Source organism: Adiantum capillus-veneris, chromosome 18 (assembly GCF_014529385.1).
Source record: "Adiantum capillus-veneris isolate H3 chromosome 18, ASM1452938v2, whole genome shotgun sequence".
Classification (NCBI taxonomy): domain Eukaryota; kingdom Viridiplantae; phylum Streptophyta; class Polypodiopsida; order Polypodiales; family Pteridaceae; genus Adiantum; species Adiantum capillus-veneris.
Genome location: NC_140948.1, coordinates 104,324,558 through 104,348,673, shown reverse-complemented (window position 1 = coordinate 104,348,673; position 24,116 = coordinate 104,324,558). Strand labels below are relative to the sequence as shown.

Sequence of the window (24,116 nt, the reverse complement as noted above, 5' to 3'; positions counted from 1 at the left end):
CTAAATCTGCCAAATTCAATTTCCAACTGGTGTGAGGATGTACGAATCTGACCAATAGCACATCTCAAACCATGAGACAGGTGGGTATCCATGTAACTCGGGTGAATCACAAATCCATCTTCAGATAGTTGTAGGAAGTTTTCTTTGTAGTCGGCCATCTTCGTGCCCAGTTCTTGTGTAGGGTCTACCCATGTCCTCTTAGTATCCAACTGTATAAGATCCTGTCGGATGATTTTATCAATCTCCGTTCGTGTAATTGCCAGTGATGGAGCCTCAAGTGAGTATTGGAAGGGGGGTAATCTTTCCATACTGAACCCGCGTCTCTGAAACCACGATGACAGTTACGCATACCAGCATGATGTATCCCCTTTCATTGCCAATTGTCGAGAGGATTCGAGGGCCAATTTAGAATATCGGCAGTTATTTGTATCCCACAAACCATGCATAAAGGACACTGATCTGGTAAGAGCTTCAATTTCTATCGGAGGGGCCACTAGTTCCGCTCGGGTAATCGCGTATGGTACGGAGGCCTTGGCTCTAATCAATCGGGAAATCATAGATACCAAAGGTCTCTCCATTGACTTCCAATTATCCTGATCCACAGATGGTCCCCAAATCTGGACCCCATAAAGCATAGCCGAAGCCACCACAGTATCAAAGAGCCACAGTTTTGTTCGTGGTTCCTGAAACTGCACTTGTGAACACATCCTCTCCAACCCTCCCAAGGCCGCAGAGGCTCTAGATAATCTAGCATCCGCTGCTTTCTTAAGAGTAAACTTCGGTCCTGCAAATACCACCCCAAGGTATGTGTATGCATCTGTGTACTCTACTGTATCCTGGCCATATGCAAATGTAGGTGCCGATCTCCTAACCCACTGCGGTGTGGTGTTAAACACCATAACTTTGGTTTTACCCAAGTTTACCGATAGTCCACTGTCCTCCGCGAATTTATGTAAAGCATCTAGCTGCCTCTACATTCCATCTGGTGATTCTGCTATCAATACTCATCTGCATACAACAGCAAAGGGATCCATGACCCTGCAAGTTGAGCACCTCTGTCACCTTCTCTCTCAATGTAATCTGATACCTCATCTATGTACATACCAAATAAAGGAGGGGACAGTGGGCATCCCTGCTTTACTCCAACGGTGGAATGAACAACATCGGAATCCCCTTCTGGAGTACGTACATAACCAGTTAATGATCCGTATAAGGCCATGATCCCACCAAATAATCTTTTTGGGGACCCCTAACTCTTGCATCCTACGCATCAGTCTGCCCTTGGTACTGTATCAAAAGCTTTCCGAAAATCCACAAAGCAACAATACATCCTTCTCCCGTTTGATATTCCTTCCTCAATAATGGCTCTGAGCGTAAGAATATGATCTAAACTGGAATAACCCCTTCTGAATCCAGCTTGTCCTGTTGCCCTTATGCCCTCATTCTCTGCCCATCTACTCAATTTTTGTTCAAGAATGGATGCGTACAGTCGGGTCAAAGTGTGACCTACCATAATGGTACGGTAGTTCCCGGGTATCATAGGATCCCCTGACTTGAAAATAGGTACAATAGTAGATAATTTCCAAGATTCAGGGAATCCTTCACACATGACCCGATTAAACAGACGAGCAAGGACTTCTGAAAGTAGATCCCTGGCATGGATCAGATGTTCTGCTACTAAACCCTCATGATCATATGCTCTTCTTGTCTTCATCTTATCAATGGCTTTTTCCACCATTTCCGTAGTAAAGAAAGTACTAGTAGCAGGGCATGGCTCTAGCGGATCTGGTAATGGAGGCTGTCCAGATACCATATATAATGATGTTACATATTGACCCCAAATCTGAGGAGAAGTGATCGTCGGATGCGGTGAGTGCTCGCGAAATAAGCGCCAGGCCTCATGTGAGTCCTGACTCAAGAAGAGCTGATATAAATCCTTCTCCAGTTTGGCTAAAAATGCCCTTTTCTTGCGACGTACTATACGCCGAAGAGCAATCCGAGACTGCTTATATGTGATGATCCCAAGTGTAAGCTCTTTCTGGACTTGGGTTCTCGTCTCTCTGCATTCCTCATCATACCAACTGTTTTGAGGCGTGTTCCCAGATCCTCTCTTCTGATCAGGTTGAGTATGTGGGTATGCCTCTTGTGCTGCTCCATGTAGTATCTCTGTTAATTGAGAAGTAATCTCCTCTACAGTATATACTGGCTTGGCTGCCCACAACCTATTATAGATCTTTTCCACATAGACTGAATCAGTTTCAGGCTCGTGAAAGTATATCTTGTGTGTGTCTTCTTCCTTTGTACTTGAGAGGCATTGTATTGGAAGGAGATTGATAAGGTCAATAGAGCATGATCCACTGCAATCCCAACCGGCTTGGGTCCCACCATAAAGTCCTTGATACTAGAAATAAAGCTTGGTGAAGTCATGACATAATCCACTGTACTGGCCCCATGCTTGTGCGGGAAGCATGTGAATCCCCCAGATAACGGGAAATTCTCTAGACCATTAAGTATGGCCAAACCATGTATAGTTGCCATCTCCATGAGATGTCTCCGATATTCAGTGTGTTCTTTATCTTGTGAGTTTCTAGTAAGCCCTCTCTGTGATAAATCCACTTCTCTGAGCATTTCCTCAGAAGTATCATAGAATACTGCTTGAGAGTTGGCCGTTCTGGCATTAAAGTCTCCTAAGAGAACGATGTCTCCATCTTTAGAGAACTCCCATATGTCATTATTCAATATGGAGAAAGGGGATTGTCCTTTAGGTGAGGAGTAGACTGAGGTACTCGGAGGGAAGTAGCATATAGCGATATATAGAAATCTACCTGTCTCGGCTCTCATTCTCACCCACATATACCTTGCTTGCTCATCTTTCCTGATAATCTGTAGTAGTGGTTTCAATGTCTGAGAGAGAGAGAGAGAGAGAGAGAGAGAGAGAGAGAGAGAGAGAGAGAGAAATGAAATGAAATGTTATATCAATGTCTGAGAGAGAGAGAGAGAGTCTTTACTTTCTAAGTGCTGGAGTGCTCGCATGTCACAGATCATTGAAGATAGATTTTCTGCTCTTATGGAACACTCAAAGAGACTCTTATTGAAAAGGTGGCTGTTTGATATAGCTGATATGTTCATCACGAAGGAGCTTCCTCATAATGTTACATGGGGTTTGAGTCTGTTATATGCAATGGAAAATTATAACGATAACACTTCTAGTGCTAAACAAGGTAACCCGCTTCTCAATAACTTTGTTTTCATGGTCAAATGTTTACAATAATAACTAAATATAGTCCTTTGTTGATTTGCAATAATAGGGGAGTTGGCTCATTCTTTGCGATTCTTAGCCTCTGTTGTATCACAAAGCTTCATGGCATTCGGAGATTTGTTGGAGCTGCATAAAAAATTCAATAACCTTTCTGGAGGCATAAATCGAATCATGGAGCTAAATGAGTTGCTGAAATCTGCCCAAGAAGGTACGCCTCATTGTAGCCTCACAATTGCACAGTTTTGTACATGAATACTAGCTCAAAATAGTACATTTGAAAGCATGCTTGTATAAGTTGATGTGCACACACGTGTGTGTGTGTGTGAAAGAGAGAGAAATGAAATGAAATGTAATATTAACGTCTTCAAAAGGCCAAAATGACCTATGAGACCAAAAGGTTACATGTGGTGAATCTAATACCAGGTCTGGGTACAAAAACTACAGAGAGAGAGAGAGAGAGAAATGAAATGAAATGTTATATTAACGTCTTCAAAAGGCCAAAATGACCTATGAGACCAATCTGTTACAAAATAGTGAATCTAATACCATGTCTGGTACAAAAGAACTAGAACAAAAATACTACTACTACTAGAATCCATTCTCATGTGCACTCTGGATGTAGAGAGAGTATGGCTCGAATCCTCTGCTATAGTCTCCATCGATGCTGTGTAGCCTCTCTCCTCAATCGTGGCCGTTTGGATCTCCGTAGCTCCAGTGCTCGGTCAATGAGAGTGCCGGTAGTCGAATGAGTGTGGGCGGAGCTTTGTAGTGATGGCTGCTCCTCTGGCTGTCCCATATCTAGTGAAAAAAAATCTGTAATATGTCTTTGGGACTGTCTCTCTCCAGCTCTCCGTAGTAAAGTGTCTCTATATTTGTGTAACTCAAGTAGTTATAGCCCAAGACATCTCTGATCCTCATAACTCATGACCCTAGAGAAAGGACCGAAACCCTCTCTGAATAAGCAGTGAAAACGGCCCCAAATCTCATAGTACATTGTGCAATGACATATGTAATGTAGCTCTGTCTCTGGCTCTAGCTGGCATAAGCGGCATATCCTGTTGTCTGCTGGTATCCCTCCGAATCTACCAGTCTCAATCTCCAGCTGATGTGAGGATGTGCGTATCTGACCAATGGCACACCGCAAACCATGAGATATATGTGTGTACATGTAGCTAGGTCGAATCACAAGCCCATCTCCTGTGAGGTGGAGAAGATGCTCTCTATAGAAAGCCATCTTCGTGCCCAACTCTTGTGACGGCTCTATCCATGTCCTCTTGGTATCCAGCTGGCTCAGGTCTTGACAAACGAGTCTAGTAATCTCCATCAATGTAGTTGACATCGAGGGTGTCTGAAGAGAGTACTGGAAAGGGAGCAGCCTGTCCACGATGAAGCCATGCATCTGAAACCATGATGTCATTTGTGCATACCCTCCAAGAGTCTGTACCCATCCCATTGGACCAGTCCATCCATACCCCATAGCAACAGGATCTTGAGCCCCCATATCTCCATATAGTAGCATCTCCCAAAATCCTTGCACTTTGAGGTCGTCGATGATTTGGGATTTCACCTTCAAGGCTTGTCACAATGCAAAAATGATAGCATCTATGTCCACGATTGCACTCTCTGCGACAAGTAGACATCCATGCATGGCCGCGTATGTGGTTGAGTGGCGATGGTGAGTAGCAACCAGCAGCTCTGCTCCTAGCTCAATGGTAGCGATAGCATTCTTTGACTCTTGGAGTATCTCCTCAGAGAGCCGGAATAGTGAAGTAGAGTCTGCCACCACCGAAGATCCAGCAGAGGTGTCTGGTGGTATAGGGCTCACAATTGGCACAATCGGTGAGCTAGTAGCATGCATAGTGGGTGTAGTTGAGATAGGTATAGGGAAGAGGTAACTGTAGGTAGGGGGTGGGAGATAGTCATTGTGGTAGGAGTGAGGATGGGAGAAGTAGGGAGAGGAGCATGTGAGGGAGAAGCTTCAAATGGAACATGAAGTGGGTGATCGGGAATAGCAGAGCTGATCACTGGCCCATTAGAACTAGGGGCGGAAGTAGAAAGGGAGCATCGTGGGAGGTGCATCGCCCTAGTCTGACTCTCTAATGATGGCAAGGGTAGTAGTGACTCTGCCGTGTCTTTCACCACTTTTGCCCTCTTCTTCTTCTTCTTCTTTAGTGTGGGATAGACAGCATTGCCAAGAGATTTCCTCTTCGCTTTGGAATGCACCCATTGCATATCCTCATCCACGTCCACAAGGCTAACATGGATGTTGATGACCCAGGCCAACATGGGGACTGCAAAACATTGAAAGCTCAATTGCAAGGATTGCATTTGGGCTCTAAGTCTTTTTGCCCTCGATTGTAATGGTGTATAAAAAGTCTGATGAAACCCACAAGGTATTGTGTGGATCAGGCAGAAGAGGCCATCACAGTGTGGGAACATCGTGGGCACATCACATCTTCCCTATGACTCTTTGGCATCTCTGAGCAGAAAGTAATACTTGAAGACTGCTCGGAAGGATAAGCATGGAGCAATTCTCAGCATGCCCGAATGGTAGCATCTTTAGAAAGTTGTGAGTATGTGCGTGTAGTCGGCTTCAAAGACGGGAAGCTGGTCATTCCCAGTGCATGACCAATTCGTGTAACAGTAAGCGTGTGACTGCGTACCTTTGGGAAAAAGTTCAAAAGCTCGTGAACCATAGCGAAAGAAAGTCAGTAAATCTGCATCAGCCAATGCCGTTAGATCTAGTTTCTGTAGCTGATCGCGGGAGAGGACTTCGCAAAGGGATGGATGGGATGGCTGCAGGTGGAAATTTAAAGTAAATTTTGCTTGACTTTTGGATTTGGCAGGCCTGCTGATCTCATGGCGTAAATATTGTTTGTCACCCTTCATTTTTTTCTTTTGGCTCTTCTTCTTTGGTGTTGAAGGGCCCTGATTCTGAGCTGGAATTCGAATCTGAATCGTGTGCAGATGCTCTATAGCTTTCGTCACTAGGTACACTCGAAATCATACCTGTCATTTTATGGCAACTGTGGTCAGATTCTTCAGCAGCAAAACTAAAAGGGCTTTCAACAGCAGCATGCTATTCCTCAAAGCTGCCCTGCAGGACTGCCTGTTGCTACCCGCCATAGTGACACAAACCCACTCAATCTGCACACTACAATCTCTCAGTTACACATAGCACGAGCGCAGTTGCTTGTCAAAATCCCACATTAGAATTCAGAATACATGGAGACCTGACAGCTTCTTTTACAGATTACTCCTGTACAGTTCTCTTAAGCAAAACTATGTGCACATTCTGTTTTGTTTCTGTTGGGTGACAGATGGAACCAGAGAATTGATGCAGAGCCGAGAATCGATGGAGGCGCCTAAACAAAGTTGCAAAGCGAAGAGGGTAAGGCGAAGGAGTGCGTGGATAGGGGCAAGAGGGTGCGGTTAGGACAGAGGGTAGTGCGAGGGGGTGAGTTGGTGGGTCAGGTCGAGATATAGAGAGGTTGGGACAAGGGATGGAGTGGACAAGGGCTATGCGTAGGTAGGTAGGGACGAGAGTTAAGAGGGGGCGGGTAGGGACGAGGTTTATAGGAGAGGGGAAAGAGGCTAGAGGGGGTGGGTAGGGGCGAGAGATGGAGAGGGTAGAGACGAGGGATGAGAGGGGGTGGGTAGGGGCGAGGGGTGGGGTGGATAGGGACAAGGGTTGTAGGAGAGGGCGAGAGGGGGGCTGGATAGGGGTGAGGGGTATACTAGGTAGGGGCGAGGGGGTTTGGGTAGTGGTGAGAAGGGGAGGGAGGCTGGGTAGGGGCGAGAGGCGAGGGGGTTTGGGTAGGGGCGAGAGAGGTGAGTGGGGTGGGTAGGGACGAGGAGGCGCAAGGTAGATAGGAAGTAGGGCGAGAGGTAGAGAGGGTAGGAGAGACAGAGATGGCCTCCACTAGCTTAAAGACTTTACGAAATAGGTTTGCGTGCCTTGCTGCCTTTTTTCAAAAAGTCCAAGACTGATCCTACCTTTTTGTGATGACCAACTGCAACACAAATAAATAGGCTTGCTTGCCCTTGCAAGAAACCCAAATGGAGATGTAGATTTACTGGGATTTGTACTCTGACACTTCGAATGGGTTACTGTTAACGCCTAGGGGAGGGTAGACTGAGCTAGAAAAGTGAATTTTGTCAAACTAGTTGGAAACTGCAAGAAGTTGGTGGATGAATGTATAAAGAATAAAACACGAGAGGATGACTGCATAGAAGGGACATCTAACAAAGGAAGTTGTGTAGTGGTCCGAAGTTACTAACAGAATTTAGGTTGGAGAAAGATCATACACGAAAGGCAAGAGGTAAACACAAGAAACACAAGACGTATAAAACCAATTTACTTTATCAACAAAACAATGGAAATGAATGTGGACTATCACCAAAATTAACCAAGGAAATACAAGAATTTATAAGGGAGAACACTAGGTTACAGCTGTCAAGATGAAGGCAAGGGGAAGAATTCTTGGGACACAAGATAGACACATGATAGGCTAGTAGAGAACAGACTATGCTGGCGGGGTTCAGACTAAATTTGGGGAATGGGATGCAGCAGAGTAAAAGTACTATTTGGAAAGGAGAACAACTACATATACCTCAGTGTGGGTGATAATAGCGCTTTACCCTAGAGCCATTTACAAGCGGCAAAGGAATATCACCCAGAGTGGCTAATTGTATCGCTCCTTGTGGTAAAATCTCTTGCACTCTGTATGGCCCTTGCCAGGCTGGCCAACTTCTTTGCGTGTCCGATAGAGCAGCACTAGCAAGACTTGCACTATTTTAGGCTTGCGAAGATGACGATCATGCCATGCTTTGCGATGAGGTTGCTTTGCTTGGAGAGCGTGGGAAGCTAATCTACGACTCTCTTCCAACATGGATAAACGAGAGAGGTGGACAGAGGCAATCCCAGTTGTGACACGAAATCTGCCCACCCTAGAGAATCCGGAGTTGAATTCGAAAGGAGCAATTGCTTCTAAGCCGAAAGCCAGTGTGGTTGCTTTGAAGGAAGTGTGATATTGCCCAGACAGTGTCGAGGATTGCTTGAGCCCAGGAAGTTGGATGCAGATGGCAGGCCTTTCGGAGGAGGGAAATTAATACTTTGTTAGTACTCTCTGCCTGTCCATTGGCTGTGGGATATTAGGAGCATGACATGCAATGAAAGATTTTGTAGTTGTTCAACAATGTGGCGATCAATTCATTGACAAAGTGACTGCCTCGTTCACTGGCGATCTCAAGGGGACACCCAAATCTGCAAAATGTACTCATAGAAGAACTTGGCCACAGTAGTCTGTAGTGGCTTGTACCTCCGCCACCCATCTGTAGAATCTTTTGTGTTGTGACGTGACTAAGGTAATGACCACTTGTGGGACCATTGTGGGCATCTTCTGAAATATACTCCACTTCATGAGGGGACACACATTTGCGTAGCACACCATCAGGTCCAAACTTATAGAGCTGACCTCCAATTAGAGTAAATGTTCAAGACTTCATCAATAGTCTTCTTTTCTGCAAGGGGGCGGCATTCTCTAGATAGAGGCTAGTGGAAAGCAAATACAACACATCACTATACCATTCCGGTGTCATGTCCATTGTGAAGAGATAGCTATCTGGAAGTCGTCGTCAGCACCCGTAGCTTCTTCACATGCTTGTATGTGAGAGAGGTGATTGGCCATGACATGGCGCTTGCATGGACGAAGGACAACTTCGAAATCAAACTCCTGGAATAGAAGGAGACACCGCCAAACCTTGCTTGCAACTTGTGGCTTATTCAATAGATAACGTAGAGCATGATGATCAGTAATAATGGTGAAGTGAACCCCTAATAAATAATGCCGGAATTTTTGCAGGGCATAAACAGTAGCCAAACCTTTCCTCTCTGTTGTGCTATAGTATCCAGGTTGAACTCCTTGCTAGGCTAAGTCAAAACAGTACCCACAACAGTCTGACTAGCATCAATTTGTATAGGAAAAGTGAGAGGCCAATCTGGGGCAACTAAAATAGGGGCTTCAGTCATGTGCTTTTTTAGGTAAGCAAAAGCTTTGAAGTTGGGCTTCAGCCATGGACCACTAAAAGGGGAGCAACAGCACTGGTCAGGCAAGTCAAGTTGGGCAACATCGGCATACATGTGAATGAACCTATGATGATAACTTGTATGGCCCACAAAGCTTTGAACACCCTTGGGATTAAGGGGGGGAGGCAATCTTAAAATGGCCACTATCTTGTCAGGGTCAAGAGCCAAGCCCTTAGCAGACACCACATGACCTAAAAGCATACCTTGAGTTACCAAAAAGTGGCATTTGTTGGGGTTGAGCTTAAGACGCGCCTCCAGACACTTCAAGAAGACTGTGGAGAGCTGAGCTAGGTGCTCCTCTAAATTTTTCACTAGGGTGGAACACTGAGCCCAGAGAAGGCTGAAAAATCATCCATGAAGATTCGAAGATGACCGGATAAAAGATGATGTATATTGTATGATTGAAAGAGGGAGGGGCGTTTTTCAATCCAAAAGACATCCTTGTATAAATGAATATACCCCATGGATCACGAATGCAGTCTTCATCTGGTTTGTAGGATGAATGCCCAACTGATTGTAGCCACTGAATGCCCATCCATGAAACTGTAAAGTATGTGCCCCGCCACATCTTCAAGCACGCATTCGATGAACGGTGTTGGAAAACCATCCGGAATTGTGACCTTGTTCAGACCGCGGTAGTCGACGCATACCCAGATTTTATTTGATTGCTTCTTGGGTGCTATGACCATGGGTGACAGCCACTCGGAGTGCTCCACAAGTACAATGATCCCTACTTCTTGCATTTTCTCTAGCTTCCGTTTGACAACTTCAACATACTTGGGGTTGAGCTTGTAAGCTCGGTTTCTGACTGGCGTAGCCTCCTTGACTAGAGGGATAGTGTGGACACCGAGTTCTTGTGGGATTTCTCTATTTCTGCTACATGGAGGTGCAGGTTGAAGTGTAGAAGATCTGAGGGGCTGAGGGAGCATTAGCATGATAAAAGCTTTGAGATGGAAAAGTGCTCTGCATACCTTGCATAGGATGGCCATCGGGGCAAATCATATTGGATGCATGTGCCAACCTTGGGTGAATAGATGTCAAGCCTTGTTGAAGCGTAGGGGCGAGTCTCTGTTGTAATTGTCGCAATCTCTTCAGATAGTAGAAATCTTTGTCGTCATGTCCATGCTTCTCACAGAAGCAGGCATTCCTACAAAGGACGCCCAGGAGAGCGACATGAGTAACACCAAACCACAGTCTTAGACTCCTGCTAAGCCCTAAGCTCTTTTAGCCTCCCGCTTAATCTGGTCCAAAGCCTCTTGATCTGGAGGCGTCTCCTGCTAAAGAGAGAAGGATCTCTCCTATTGAAGAGCTCGTTGTAACTTCAATGCTTCTAGTTCCCTGCGTAGAGAAGTCAAGGGGTCAGATGGACTTTCCAAGAGCACAGAGGTAGAGTCGTTGAATAGCTTTCTTGCTCCTATCCTAGTAGCAGTAGCGACAAACTCCTTCAGAGTGGCTTCAGGTCGAAGACTCTCTCAAAGTTTTTGTTGAGAAGTCTTGGGAAGAGCCTTCTCCACCCACTCCTTGACCATGAATTCTCCTGAAGCTTGGCGACCAGAGACTTTGTTCTTGTCATGAGTTCTGCAAAAGTCTCATTTGGCTGGAGCACTAGGTTTGCCAACTCATCCAAAACCTTCTCTTGGAAGTCACCTGGTCTAAGAGCTTCACAGAACTGTTGCCTTAGTGTTTCCCAAGTAGTGAAGTGGTTCTCAGCAAACTAATTGTACCATTTATTTGCTAAGCCGCTTAAGGTTCACAGGAAGAGCACGAGGAAGGCGTCTTCTCTGTTCAGACCACAAAAGGGAGATAGAGTCCTTTGAAAGTCGGAAACTTTATATTTACCCTCGCCAAAACGCTGGTCAGCTCCTCCATGGTTGCCTGCTTGGGAGCTTGTTGCTCAAGAGCTTGTTGTAGCACAGTGTGTGAGAAATGTAATGGGGAAGGTGGCCTGGGAGGTGAAGAACTGGTTGAGAGAGTGGAGGTAGATGCGTGGGAGGGTAGGGTTAACAGGTTTGGTGGACTTCTACTCAGAACGAAGGGTTGGCGCTTTCGATGGTAGTAATTCAGAGGGCTCAGTAGTGGGCTTTGTCGATCTTTGGAGAGAGAGAGAGAGAGAGAGAGAGAGAGAGAGAGAGAGAGAGAGAGAGAGAGAGAGATTATGTTGAATGCAGCAGAGTTGCACCAAGACGGTCTCCACATACCAGATCAGCAGGGGAGTGACAATGTCATATTTTCAGATGTTGACATTATCACCCCTGGACAGAAGGTGCTTGCAAAGAAGCTGACTTTCCAAGTGTCTCCAGGAAAGAGCTTACTGGTGACAGGTGAGAGATCAATCTGGAAATGTAATCTCATTTTATTTAGATGCTCCATTGTATGGCAGGACTTTGGCATGATTTAACTCTTTGTTTGTCAGGTCCAAATGGAGCTGGGAAAAGTTCTATTGTTCGTGCACTTGCTGAACTATGGCCTTACCCAAATGGTAGAATTGTGAAGCCAGCACTTAATGGAGATTCAAGTTCGGCGCTTGCTAGAGAGATTTTTTATGTGCCTCAACGTCCTTACACCGCTCTAGGCACCCTCCGTGATCAGATTATCTACCCATTGACATTGGATGAGGCTATCTTGAAGGTTGCACAGACAAACAAAGGTATATTCCTTGCAATCTGGGCCCTTTACATTCAGAATAGAGATATCTTTTGTTTTGTGCCCTTTTTCTTATTAAAATCACAATTTAATCCTTTGAAAGTTCACTGTACATTGTGTGTGTGATTATGATATAAAATTACAAAGATTTATTTGTGATAAGGATTGCATAGAGTGCATTTTTCTGAATATGAGAGTCTTATATCTATGTATTGTGATGCAGGAGGCAAAGCAGTGGAGCTGCTAGATGAGAAACTATTGTCTATTCTGGAAGAAGTCCATCTCGTTTACTTGCTTGAGCGCGAGGGAGGTTGGGACAGTGTTGCCAATTGGGAGGGCATGCTTTCATTGGGTGAACAGCAAAGGCTTGGCATGGTGAGTTTTCTTTTAGTCCATAGCTTCCTTTTGGTTTGTTTTACATGTGGTTCTAATGAGCAATGCTAATGTGATATGAGCAGGCTCGTCTATTCTTCCATCAACCGAAGTTTGGTGTCTTGGATGAATGCACCAAGTATGTGAATGACACTCAGCTTTAGTTTTCCTTTTCCACTGACTGATCTTTAACTGGATTCAAACTCATGTTGTCTATTTTCTTTGAGTAGTGCTACTAGTGTGGATGTGGAAGACCACCTTTACAAACTAGCAGCCAGGATGGGCATAACGGTCATCACCGTTTCACAGGCAAGTCAAGGATTTATGATTTATCATCTAGCAACTTTGGACAAGTTTCAGTGGTGTAGTAATATTGAAGGCTAATAATGCACAAGATCCAATAGAGCACAAAAGGCGCATGTATGTGTGCATGAGACATGCATGTGGAGACCAATGCACTTGCAATCTCCGGGAGGGTCACTCACAAATATGTAAACATAGCACGTGAGTTCAACATAAGGGTTTATTTTGCCCCTTTGTTTATACATTTTTAGCATGCACAAGGGTACCAATCAAAGGGGATGTACATAGATTGAACTAGAAACAGGTGTGTCATAGTCATATTAGGCCTTGAATGCACGTGATAAGAATGGTCTACATAAGAGCTTGCCGCACATGCTCACATGCATAAAGAAATGTTGTTCTAGCAGAGGCATTGTGATATCATGTCATTTGATTGCTTACCTCAATTATTGAATGGCATTCAAACTGGAAATGATGCAGAGGCCAGCTCTGATCCCTTTTCACTCCATGGAGTTGCATTTGATTGATGGAGAAGGTAGCTGGGAGCTTCGGAAAGTGAAGTCGATTGGATATTAAGTTATCCTTCTCTGCCCATTCATTTCATGTTCATATCAAAGCTTATCATCATTCTTTATTTGTTATGCATGGGGGTGCATCAAGTGTTGATATGATTAACTTTTTTTATAGCAAAGTTTATCATATCAACACTACAGTTTCATATGTAAGGCTTATGCCATCATGCACACCCATACAAAGGCACCATTTTAACACGTCCAAGGGAGAAGCCGACCAGATACATTAAATTGTAAATATGCAAAGCCTCTGGTACCTCTCCCTGTAATAGAACTTATCAAAAGGAGGCAGCTCATGATTATGCACACCTCTTCTTTAAGGTGCATATGTACTTTACAACTCATTCAATAGAAAAAAAGAATCATTCTTGAAGACTCGCGGCCCCCCCTTCAAACAATGTTAGTGTACCATGTGTGTTCAAAAGGAGGAGTATTTAAATTCATAAAGTTTATCTTATTTAAAATTATTTTACTTATAGAAGGGGGGTTTTAATTGAAAATTAGAAAAAACACCTAAGTCTAACAAGAAAAAAATTCATTTATTGCCTCATAATATGTACGTATAGGGTTTTTTTTTTAATATCATTTGAACGCACATGATATTGATGGTTTCGTATAAGTGCACCCCTCAAGGATGAAGATATTTGGTCCCCAAAGAGTTGGTCTATTGATGGTAAGGCTTTGGCCTCTCAACCTATGGGTTGTGGGTTCAAATTCCTCGTTGAGTCACCTTTAGAGGGACACTTGGTGTTCACATTGCTAGGGCTCTTTCCCTTGGACACTCGACTGCATCCTCCTCTTTGGGGTGGGTCACCTAAGGAAGAGGTTCCTAACTAGTTGCTACAAGTTCTCTCCGTCGTTCCTAGCATGTGGTGCATCAATTAGGTGTCCATGGTGATGCCTACGCATGGCTCTTGCTCGATGTACACAGCCCTTGCTCGACCATGTTTCATGGCTAATATTTGGAAGGGATAAGCACCTCCCCTTGTGGTCCCTCTGGTGCGTCAAAAAAAAAGGATGAAGATATCTGGAAAAAAATATATATCAAGAGAAATCATGCCTTTTGAATAAATAAATTATTCACTAACATTTTTTGCCTAAATGGCTTGAATTTCTTAAAGGTTTGTATTTTCTCCATTTATTAACCCTCAATAATAGCCATTGACTTTTAAACAAGGAAATTCATTCTTTATAGCCTAGTTTTAATGCTTACTCTAAATTATAGGTAAAATATCAATTTGTTGCAAATTTTAACAAGGCAAATTCGTATCTTTCAAAGCTCTTTTCAACAAATCAATGCTATTTTAGGATTGTTATGATTCAAATTGAATATTTAAGTTAAAAATTAAGAATCTATTGGGGCTTAAATCTAGCAAAAACATTAAAAATCAAAACTAAATTTGAATTATTGGAACGCTTAATCTATCAATTGTCCAAACTTCTCATCACAATATCATTTAAGGCTAATACCTCTAAAATGCAAAAGAAATTACTAGTGTGTGAGATACACATGGAGCATCTCTTCTTCTTTTTGGCCTATCCAAAGGCCTTAGAGAGAGACGGCTTAAGGAGGCATTCATAGGATGATGTGAAGTATTGTCTCAATGAAATTTTTCTTAATATTTTAAGTTGTGAAAGAACCTTTTCATTTAAGGATTTCATAAAGGTCCATTTCATAAAATTGTTTCATTATTTCTTATAGTTATTTTTTCTTATGAAAGCATGGAAATATTCTTTTGTTTTACTTTGTCAATGTGTCCCTTCATTTTTTTTCATTTTTGCTTTACTTTCTTTTCATTTTATTTTGTTTTAAAATGCCAATGTATACCTTTCCCTTTGATGTTTAAGTGAGACCCTTCTTAACATATAAAGCATTTGTGATTGTGTGTGTATAATGGACAATAAATTTCATATTAAAACACAACAAAAATGACGTGATTGCAGGCACTCATTTAAGTTGACTACCCTTAACTGCAATAGGCCTTAGTGACTCCCCACCTTGTTTAAATTAGATGCATGAAAGTTGTAAATGAATCAATCATAGAGCAAGTTATCCGAGGATTTTATGGGTCCAATTCTTTATCATGCTAAGCTCTTAAGTTTAGTCTTAGTGGCTTCTCACCTTGTTTAAATTAGATGCATGAAAGTTATAAATGAATCAATCATAGAGCAAGTTATCCAAAGAGTTGGTCTAATGGTAAGGTTTTGGCACTCCGCCTATGGGTTGTGGGTTCCGATCACTCGTTGGGTCACACTCTACAAGGACACCTTATGCTCACCTGGTGTTCACGTTGCTTGGGCTCTTGCCCTTGGACACTCGAGTGCATCCTCCTCTTGGGGTGGGTCACCCGAGGAGCAGGTTCCTAGCTGGTTGCTACGAGTTCTCTCCATCGTTCCCAGCACGTGATGCATCAATTAGGTGGCCATGGTGATGCCTACATGTAGCTCTTGCTCGATGGTTCGCGGCCCTTGCCCGACCATGTAACATGGCTAATATTTGGAATGGATAAGCACCTCCCCATGTGGGCCCTCTGGTATATCAAAAAAAAAAGCTATCCAAGGATTTTATGGGTCCAATTCTTTCCCATGCTAAGCTCTTCTTAAGCTTGTTTTCTTTGTGAAAAGTAGGAAGTGAAGCTCCGTATTGAAAGACTTTCAAAATTATTTAAATTGCAATGTTTTGAACAACAACTGATCTTTATAAACAAAGATGAGGATGTCCCAATGCTGATTTTGTTAAATTGGAGTCTCTATAAGAAAGGATATCATGTTTTATGCTTTTGTATGCGCTTGGTAGGTTGTGAGTGAAGGAGTACGAGCGGAAGTGCGACGCGAGAGAGAGTTGAGAAGAAGAGCACAACGATATGGTGAACTCTCTCTACTGTAATGTGTAGAGCATAGTGAGTTCTTATTAGGTTTTTACAAAAAAAGGGCGACCACATTGGGCTTTATACCCCAACAACCTCCCACTTAAAGTCCAATGTGGTACTTTAAGTGTGAGAGAAGCTACTATACAAGCTAATATACAAGAGATGTAGAGAAGTGATGTACTACTCTACACCTAACTGCTTGCGAAAATGCGCAAAGCTCTCTGAAGGAAGTCCTTTTGTAAGTAGATCAACAGGATTTTATGTGGTGTGAACTTTGACAAGCTGAAGTTGCTTATCCTCGCATTTCCCTGATGAAATGATACTTCACATCCACATGCTTTGTCTTTGAGTGATAAACTGGATTGCGAGCCAATTGTATAGCACTTTGACTATCACAATATAACACAGGCATCTCTTCTTTGATTCCCAAATCTGTTACTAGTCGATTAAGCCAAATTGATTCTTTGTATGCCTCTGATGCTGCAACATATTCAGCCTGTGTAGTAGACTGAGTAACACAATCTTGTAATCTAGAACGCAATGATACTGCTCCACCAGCCAATGTAAAGACATACCCTGATGTAGACCTTCGGTTGTCTAAGTCACCTGCATAATCTGAGTCTGTAAAACCCTTTACACTTAGCTCCTGACTCCCATAGCATATACGCATACTCTTTGTAGCTTTCAGGTATCTCAATATTCCTTTCACTGTCTCCCAATGTTTCTTGCCTGGGTTTGACATGTATCGACTTACTACTCCCACTGCAAATGCAATGTCTGGGCGAGTAGCAATCATTGCATACATTAAACTACCCACTGCAGACGCATATGGAATCTTATCCATTTCAGCTTGTTCTTCCTCAGACACAGGACAATCTTGTTTGCTAAGTTTCACATATGGTGGCAATGGAACACTCAATGCCTTTCCCTTCTCCATATTGAAACGTTGCAAAACCTTGTCAATATACTCTGTTTGAGATAACCAAATCAACTTCTTTGATCTGTCTCTCTCAATGCGCATACCAAGTATATGACTTGCCTCACCCATGTCTTTCATGTCAAACGATTTTGCCATCTTTGACTTCAAAGCTGAAATTTCTTCCAAGTGCTTGCCAGCAATCAACATGTCATCCACATACAAAATAAGGATCAGCCAACTGTCATCCTTAGCCTTCTTTGTATATAGACAGTGATCGAACTCACTATGTTTGTAGCCTTGAGAAAGCATAAACTTGTGGAACTTATGGTACCATGCCCTCGGTGATTGTTTTAAGCCATAAAGACTCTTTAACGACTGGCATACCAAATCTTCCTTGCCTTTCTCAACAAACCCTTCTGGCTGCTGCATGTAAATTTCCACATCTAAATCACCATGCAAGAACGCTGTCTTGACATCCATTTGGTGCAACACAAAATCTAATATGGCAACCAATGCAAGAAAGCATCTCAATGTAGTCATCTTGACCACCGGAGAGAAGACTTCATCAAAGTCAATGCCTTGTTCTCTGTGGGTAAACCTGTCCTGCACCTATACTGTCTCTCACTGTCCTGTCATCATTGTCCTGTAAGCATAGACTATGACAATGCCTCAATGGCAGTAAAGCAAAGATGCAATCCCAACTGTCTAACTCACAGCCAATACATCCTAGCTGCCTATCTAAGGGTGCTCGAGGGATCGCTCCAAGACCTGTATCACCGAAAGGATCTCAACATTCGAGAATCCCCCAGCTCAATAAAACCTCACTCGACCCTCAACAAAGGCTGCAATAAATCTGACAGTACATAGACTTCCCACAAAGTCATACATCCACAAATTTCCCACTATATGCTGTAACCGCTGCGGCGGTTGTTTGCTGCGTGACTCACAGCCAGCAAACCCTCAACAGACATACATCATCTGTGACAATACATCCCATGTGGAAGTACCTGCAATGTCAGGATGAAATCTGGAATATCAAGGAGCAAACACAAGCTACCTGATGAACTAGTGAATGTTGCCTACAGTCTGTGTGTAGATGCGCCCGTGTCGTATGTGACACGCCTCCAAGAATTGTGAGCCGTCCTTCGATGTGTAGACAGCCACAAATCAACACTCTGGGAGTGCCGATATCGTGAGCACTTGCAGTCGTAGGCCGAAACCCCAAATTTACAGAGTCGGATCTGCACCCGCTGAGACCACGTAGTCGACAATGGCATGCGCAGAACTTTGTCGAAGCCGAATGGTGGCCGAGATGACCTCCGAATGAAATTCTGAGAACACCGAGTCCTTCGGCATTTCCCACAAGATTTGGGGCCGTGTCTTCGCCTGTCGAATCTCACTTCAATCTGAGCAGGTGACTCTGGCTACCTGCAAATGCTGCCCAGAGCCTCAATCTGAGCTTTGATACCAGCTAAAGGACTACGAGCGGAAGTGTGACGCGAGAGAGAGTGCGAGAAGAAGAGCACGACGATATGGTGAACTCTCTCTACTGTAATGTGTAGAGCATAGTGAGTTCTTATTAGGTTTTTACAAAAGAATATGTGTACATACTTGGTGGCCCGCCCACTTACCTGGGCGACCACATTGGGCTTTATACCCCAATAGTGAGCACCTTTCCTTTGGACATTACCTTAGATGGATCTTAATTCTATACATTGTTTAATTGTTGATGAGAGATACCCATGACATGATCTTTCTCCAACCATTGGTGCTTGATTACTTTTTAAACGAACGTTGTATTTTTTTGCTATAATAACAGTCATATAAATTAATTTGGTAAACCTGGTTGTTGTGTATAAATATTACATCAGAAGTATATGTTTTTTTTTGCAAAACAAGGTGAGGAGGCACGAAGGCCTGTCAAATTAAGGGGAGGTTGAGATTTATGGAAGTAAGTTTAACTCAGTGCCTATAATCACATGGAATTTTTATTGTGTTTTAATATAAAATGTTATTATTTATTATACATACATAATCACAAACGATTTATATATTAGGAAAAGCCCCACTTAAATAATAAGATGAAAGATGCACATTGCACTTTATTATTTGAAAACAAAATAAAATAAAAGATAAATCATATTATTCATTATACATACATAATCATGAATAATTTATATATTAAAAAAGGCTCCACTTGAATATTAAGGTTAAAAGTGCAAAGTGCAAAGTGCACATTATTATTTGAAAACAAAACAAAATTAAAAATAAAATAAAAACAATAAAACAAAAAGATACATTGAAAAACTAAAACAAAAGAATATTTTAATGCTTTATAAAAAAAGGAAAATTTAATAAGCATAAATTTAATGAAATGAATCTTTGTTAAGTCTTTACATGGAAAGACTCTTTACAAATCAAAATATTAAACAAGTGAAAGGGTCATGAAGGCTCTCTAAAACAATAAAAAAATGATAAAATCATTAGGTTGAGTTTAATTGAAAATTCAGTGTTCGAGAAAGGATTGCCTCAGCTTAGCCTTAAGTCGGTCAGAAATCGGGACTAGCTTCTTGCAAACAATGGTAAAGGGAAGAAAAACCAATGAAATATGTGAGAATATATTTGCAAATTTCAAATAAATTGCTAGTATTTTCGGTTTGCTTCTTTGCGAGGAGAAAACTTGGACGGCGATCGCTTAATAAAAGAGACTTTCCGCAATGCTAACTAAAATTAAGTTATATAATGCAAGAAAAATCAAGCCATATGAGGCTATGAAATGAAAGTTGAACTAAAAAAAAATCATTAATGTGTGTGTATAGAATTTACTAGAATTATGCAAGGTGAAATTTCATTTTAGCATCCTAAAATAATAGAAGGCAATAAAAGTTAAGACATCTGAGGATGTGAAATGGAAAGTGAAATAAAAAGATCCATTAAATATTTTAAAACAAAAATAACATTTAAGGAAAGTCTCAATCATCTGAAAACTTTATTGAAAGTATACCTAACTCAACTTTGCTGTGAGGTTTCTTTTAGAAAGCCAAAAACATTATTGAATCAATTCCTCACATCATGTCGCATCATGGATAAAACCCTTATGAATACTTACATTCTTTAATCTTTTATTCTCTAAGACTTTTTCTTTTTCAACATGCCAATTTCCAAACAAATGAATGCAGCTTTGGAAAATAGCATTTGAAAGGAGATGAGAGGAGGACTTTTAATTTTTTTGAGGGACACATGTCACACAACAAAAATCGAACTACCTTCACCCATAGGGATATAAGGCCTTTAAGAGGCCAAAAAAGTAAAGGATAAATGTGTGGGTATACATGGAGCTCTCTCTCTCTCTCTATCACACACACACACACAAACAAACAAAGGAGGGAAAAAAAAGAGGGGGGGAGAGGGGGGGGTCTACATGTAGGACCTCCTTCTCTCTCAACATCTAGAGTGCATAAGAGGATGGATTCTACTAGTAGTATCTTTGTTCTAGTTCTTTTGTGCCGAGACATGATATTAGATTCACCATTTTGTAACAGATTGGTCTCATAGGTTATTTGGCCATTTGAAGATGGTAATATAACATTTCATTTCTCTCTCTCCCTCTTTCTCTTTCTCTCTCTCTCTCTCTCTCTCTCTCTCTCTCTCTCTCTAAAACAAAGGAAGAAAAAAAAAGAGGGAGGGGAGGTCTACATGTAGACACGAGCCGGCACATCATCCATACAAAGGAGGGAGGAAGATAAGTTAAAATTAGGATGAAATGAGGAAATCTCTAGCACTAGCACTCCATATCTACTCCAAATTTTCACATGTATGATTTCCCTTTTGTGGACATGTCTACAATCACACCTCAAGTTGCAAATGCACATGGCATAGAAAATCATAGCACAACTCTCCATGTCCAATGTGTGTCCACCGTTGTGCATAGGGTGCTCAAGTTGAAGAGAGAGGGGGGCGGGGGGGAGTTTACAAGTTTTGTTGCACTCGAGTTTACCTATTTTTCCGAATTTACACAAAACGCATTGGAGGGCTCAGATCGCACCCAATCCCCAAAATGGGCGTGGGCCAATGATCCGCTCCTGCCCATGCTCATGTGAGATAGTGAGGAGGTTAGTCCGGGTTTAGCTTTTATGTCTCAATGGACACTCCCCTGTCCTATTGGGTCACAACATGAAAATATTATAGGATGCGATACCCCCTACTACGAGACACTTTGGTATGTTGGGTAGATGGTGGTTCTCTTTTTGAATTGAGAAAAAAAAAAGGTGACAGAGAAAAAACCTAGTGGAAAAATGTTCATCTTTTTATTTTGTTGTTGAAGCTGGGAGGTTGATAAGAGTTATAAATGCATGTGATGAGTGTCTCATGTGATGTGTGTTATAATGAGACACCCTAACATGCATACTCAAGAAATAAGTATTAAAAACATATTTTGTGCATGAAAGATCTACGTGGCAATGTATGTAGCAATTGCAACACACTTTAGCATGAGTTCAACAACAAAGATTTAGAGTATGAAGAGATCACACTTCGTTCAAGTTCTAAAAGTGGGAGTGAGGTGTCCTTTTTGCTTCTTGAAGAAGAATGTTTCAGTCGTTTTGAGCAAGTACAAGAATGTAGATAGCACGGTGTTGAGCCATCAAATAGAGAAGGAGATTATCCAAAGAATTTTGTGTCCAAATCTTAGGCACGTTGACAAGGATGTGCATATATGTATATTTACGAAGTTTACATGCCCCCCCCCCCCCCCCCCCCCCCCCCCCCCCGACCCCCGCGACACACTAGAGGGCCCACATGGGGAGGTGCTTATCCCTTCCAAATATTAGCCATGTTGCATGGTCGGGCAAGGGCCGCGTACCATCGGGCAAGAGCCACGCGTAGGCATCACCATGGCCACCTAATTGATGCACCACGTGCTGGGAACTAAAAGATAAGGGGTCTCATAGGTAACGCTATGCGATTGAGCTACAGGAAGGAGCACATCCCACTAGGTAGAGATTAAGAAGGTTAAGCAAGGAGCAAATGGTTTCATTATGAGAAGAAGTGAGCTAGCCATTCAAAGTAAGCTCTATCAATCCAATGCAGACTGGGCAAAGGATTGGATGAAGGATGGGCAATGAAGTGTTGGTGTTGACTCTATAATACTCCTTTGTCTTCTTTCCTATTATACAAAGTGATGGTATTGCTTCACTAGTCTGAACATCACCTACTTTCCTTTAGCCATGGTCTTCCAAGATAAGAAGGAAAGCTCCATGTCTAGCAAGCATCGTGTGGCAGCTCATAAATGCTTTCACATCAAAAGCTTCCACTCCTAAATTCTTGATTAAAACTAGACAATTGATTTTTGCATGGCTTGTAGACAGATCCTTAATCTTGAACTTTTAGAAATAGCATGACTCAAATTTTCAAAAAACATGATTGTGTGATGACACAAACTTGATCTCCTCCATTAATGTAAGCCTTAGCCATGCCTTGTCCCTTATGCCATGCATCCACTACTACCTGGGTTGCATTTATACGCCCGTTTATTAAAAATTATATATATATATATATATATATATATATAACTCTATTTCTCGATCAAAAGATCTTTCGATCGAAAGACATTGCGATTCAAAGAGCTTTCGATTAAAACAAATACTTATAATAAAAAATGTCGCTGATTTCGATCGAAACTCCAACTGCCTCTTGCATTGTGAGATTTTGAGAGATTCCCAACATGAAGCCCACTTAGTTACAGTAAGATCATCGGCAGGCCTCTAGCACTATTCAGGTATCATTTTTTGCTTCGATTTTATGAGTACTAACTTGTTTTTGTGTATTGTGCCAGACTTGTGTGGTGTAGCAGTTCCTCTCTCACCACATAGTTGGTTTGCAGGCTATATGCCACTTTGTGGTGTGCAGCCATACCTCACTCCATAAGTGAGTAGAATTTAGTATCTCTTTGCGTGTTGTGCAGCCATATGGATCACTTCAAGGAGGGGTTTTAGGACACACTTAGATTCTCACTGGTGTGGTGCAATAGTTTATCTCTCACTATAGAGCTGAGTTAGAATTTAGTGGTCGACTTGTGGAGTGTAGTAGGCACGATGCTACACCTCTCACTTCAGAGTGAGCTATAGGGTTCTCAATTTTAGATCAAGACACATCATCATTTGTACTACATAGAAACGCAAGGGTGGCGCTCTTCAAACATAGGGAGTGGAGAGATGCATACTTCATGCCCTCTTCATCTTTGTGTGATGCACTAGTTATCCTTCTACTTTGGACTCCATATACATGCCATTGTTCATTATTAGATGACTTGGTGTTGTCTTGGATGGATACATACAATGTTTACCTTGCATCTGAGATTGTCAAGTTGTCCATGCTGATGGTTGTGTTGTGAGTTACACACACTTCATCAGGGACTAGATTAGGTCACATTGTCGCTATTACTACATAGAAATACGAGGGTTACGCTCATCAACCTAAGAGTGGAGAGTTGCATGCATATGCCCTCTTCATCTTAGCATGACGTGCATTACCTTTGTAGTTAAGAAATCTGTAGATACACCATTGTTCATCACTAGATGACTTGTTGTTCTCTTGGATGTAGATACATATGATGTTTGGCCTGAATTTGAGATTGTTAAGTTGTTCCCTGATGGTTGTGGTGTGAGTTCCACACACTTCATCAGGGATTAAATTGATTAAACTATCAATCAACATTACAAAGTGTTCAGGACTTGTGATGAGCGTACCTCACACAAGCTCGGTTGTTGATATGTACGCTTCTTCAATCGTTTAGGTGTATTCTCTATCAGTCTACATTCTCCCCTGCATACATAACAGGGGTCCAGTTCTTGTGATGAGCGTACCTCACACTCTTGGCATGTTCACCTCTCTCTCTCTCTCTCTCTCTCTCTCTCTCTCTCTCTCTCTCTCTATATATATATATATATATATATATATATATATATATATATATATATATATATATATATAATATGCTTTTTCTCTCTTTAAATTTTCAATCATTTATTGTATAATGTATGGTTTGCAATCATAACATAGTGTTTTCGGCTACAAATTATGTCATAGTGTT

The 24,116-nt window shown here is 42.1% G+C and overlaps 1 protein-coding gene across 6 annotated transcripts in view; it reads left to right on the top strand.

The window, feature by feature from the left end:
- Positions 1 to 13,629, top strand: part of LOC147436126 (ABC transporter D family member 1-like) — a 67,803-nt gene extending 54,174 nt beyond the window's left edge. For 3 of the 6 annotated variants that reach the window (XM_086489025.1, XM_086489026.1, XM_086489027.1), the window contains 8 exons: positions 3,041 to 3,221; positions 3,309 to 3,467; positions 11,516 to 11,668; positions 11,761 to 11,994; positions 12,214 to 12,365; positions 12,449 to 12,501; positions 12,593 to 12,671; positions 13,146 to 13,629. In XM_086489025.1, coding sequence (XP_086345151.1) covers positions 3,041 to 3,221; positions 3,309 to 3,467; positions 11,516 to 11,668; positions 11,761 to 11,994; positions 12,214 to 12,365; positions 12,449 to 12,501; positions 12,593 to 12,671; positions 13,146 to 13,241 — 1,107 coding nt within the window. In that variant the 3' untranslated portion in view covers positions 13,242 to 13,629. The remainder of the gene's footprint in view (positions 1 to 3,040; positions 3,222 to 3,308; positions 3,468 to 11,515; positions 11,669 to 11,760; positions 11,995 to 12,213; positions 12,366 to 12,448; positions 12,502 to 12,592; positions 12,672 to 13,145) is intronic. The other 3 variants (XM_086489028.1, XM_086489030.1, XM_086489031.1) reach the window with 3 other exon arrangements.
- Positions 13,630 to 24,116: the final 10,487 nt, after the last annotated feature.